Genomic DNA, 2,429 nt, shown 5'->3' with positions numbered 1-2,429 from the left:
GTATATAACATCAAATTTAAAAATAACAAAATTAAAGAGAGAATCTATAAGAAGGAGCTGCACTTTTTACTATTCTTTGAACATGTTAAAAGTTAATTTTGAAATAGATGTCAATATTAGATTAGAAATTTATAGAGAAGAAATTCAATGTATTCGTTAAAATTGAATAGATTTCTAAACGTTTGAGTAAGAGAAAATATGCGAAATTTGTAAATAGTCGCAAACTATTCATGGAAACGTGCCGATCACTCTCACAAACAAGGTCATGTGGTGATATATCGCGGAAAAAGAAAAAATCGTAAACACATTTCATTGCATTCAATTAATTTGATTTTGCTCCGTTCCTATGCGATAAAATGTGTGTGTTTGAGAAAGCAAATAAAAAAATAGGCACATGTAAAAAATAGTTTTCGATTCTCTTTCGCTCTCTTCCTTTTATATCCTGTGGGAACTCAGCAAAACTTTTTAGTAATACATGTGTTGCAACTGTTGCGAGTTGTCATCACCTTCGTATACCATAAATTGATGTCGTAAAATGCCCACGAGCATCGAAAACGAGTGCACTTACTTCCCTCCAGTCTACTCTGTGCAGGCAGCGAGACGCGAACCACCTCGTATTCTTAAACACCACTTCTGTCATCCCTCTTTTTAAAAAGGTAAAAAAGAATTTCAAAAGTGACACGCGACGGACTCTTTCAATCGCTCGTGGTCGCATCTGCTATTGATCATTATATGTACGAATGTAATATAATTTCTAATCTATAAACATATGCAGGGTTGGGTAGTATTAAGTTAAAAAGTTAAAAAGTTAATTAATTTTAATTTAACTTAGTTACAATTTAGTTACTCTTAACTTTTTAATTTTATTTAGTTATATTTTATCTGTAACTATTAATTTTTATTTAATTTTTTTGAAGTCTCAGACATAACACGCGGCAATAGTGGTAACTTAATATAAAGCGAAAATTGTAAAAGTAAGCAAATTTAATAGGTATCGATCAATGAAATTATAAATATTCTAGTGATTTATTTATTCATTTTTGTAATTTTCTCATTTCAAATTACACAATTGATCCTCAGATTTCAATTTGTTAGAAACCGTGTATTTTAGTGTATCTAGTTTCTGATAGGTTGAAATCTCTATTATTCCTTATTAAAGTGTAACACATCAATACCATCTTCAGCTCACGTGGGTTCACATTGATTGGTTGTTCAGTGCAGGAGGATCATTTTCGATAACTTGCGAAAAAAGATGTCCGATAAAAATTTCGCTTTATTACTTAAATTTAATAAGTATATGTGAATAAAATATTCAAATAGTATATATAACAGTCTTTGTAAACAATATATATGTGATAAACAAAACATGTAAATAGAATGTAGAGTATTTTCTAAATAAAATATATATTTGTCATTTCCATTATTTGTAAGACTGAAACCCTGGAATCATAAAATAAAAAATAAAAAATAAATAAATTTAACTTTTAACTTTTCAATTACTTTTTTTTAACTTAACTTTTAATTCAATTAATTTCATTATAAATTAACTTGTATCTTAAATTTTCGAGATTGTTAACTGTAACTTAACTTAGTAAAAAAAAAGTTAACTTACCCAACCCTGAATATATGTAATTTTTTTAAAGCAGAAGTGTCTGAGAAAAAGAGAATGTCGATAAAAATTAAGTGATATTCTCTCTGTAATGGAAAATATTTAACGTAAATTTACTTAACGATGGTTACATTTCAAATGTGAATTTTTACACTTCATACAAGCGAATAAGAATCGTCGTGAGAGAGATAAGATTCTCACTATAGGTAATGATAAATTGTCAAGTGATTCTTCACGAGTCTTATATCATGTAATCAAAATGTATCATAATCGTAATTGCAAACGCAAGATGACTCACCGTACATATAGGAAGTAAAAGACCGATGACATACAACATCGTGCTCGTAACCGTAGACTCGTGATACGGATGATAAAGTGACTCATCATTGCAAAAGAAACCGCGTTTATAAGGTTTGCCAAATAAGAAGAACATCAGTACGGAAATGCCCACTGAAACACAAGAGAAAAACAATCTCCTTATGTCGGTCATTCATTACAACCATACAGTAATAATGTCATCGCTTGCGACAAGTTGATCTATGTAACGATCGATTAATTAGGATTGAATGTCATCTCGTGAACTTCAATTTAACATGCAATTTATTGCACTTGTTGTACAGCTGCTGCTGCTACTGACGTTAACAATATAACGTTGTGTTTTTACCAATCAAGATGGCATGCATTCAACGCATTCGTCCAACTTTCAATAATGCTCTTCAATCTTTGGCTGAATAATTGAAATCTTTTTGATTAGAGAATGCTTTTATATACATAGTGAATCGTAGATCTGTTGTATTTTCACAATTTTATAGCTACATTT

General features: G+C 29.8%; 1 protein-coding gene across 1 annotated transcript in view; it reads right to left on the bottom strand.

The window, feature by feature from the left end:
- The window catches only part of LOC105622438 (putative phosphatidate phosphatase), a 28,666-nt gene extending 26,624 nt beyond the window's left edge, over positions 1–2,042 (bottom strand). Inside the window, exon 1 of the mRNA XM_012203859.1 lies at positions 1,908–2,042. Within this exon, the coding sequence (XP_012059249.1) occupies positions 1,908–2,042 (135 nt within the window). The remainder of the gene's footprint in view (positions 1–1,907) is intronic.
- Between the last annotated feature and the right edge of the window lie 387 nt (positions 2,043–2,429).

The sequence above is a fragment of the Atta cephalotes genome (assembly GCF_000143395.1).
Source record: "Atta cephalotes unplaced genomic scaffold scaffold00002, whole genome shotgun sequence".
NCBI classification, from domain to species: Eukaryota; Metazoa; Arthropoda; class Insecta; order Hymenoptera; family Formicidae; genus Atta; species Atta cephalotes.
Note: the sequence above shows the minus strand (reverse complement) of the source record. Positions and strands in the feature narration are given on the sequence as shown.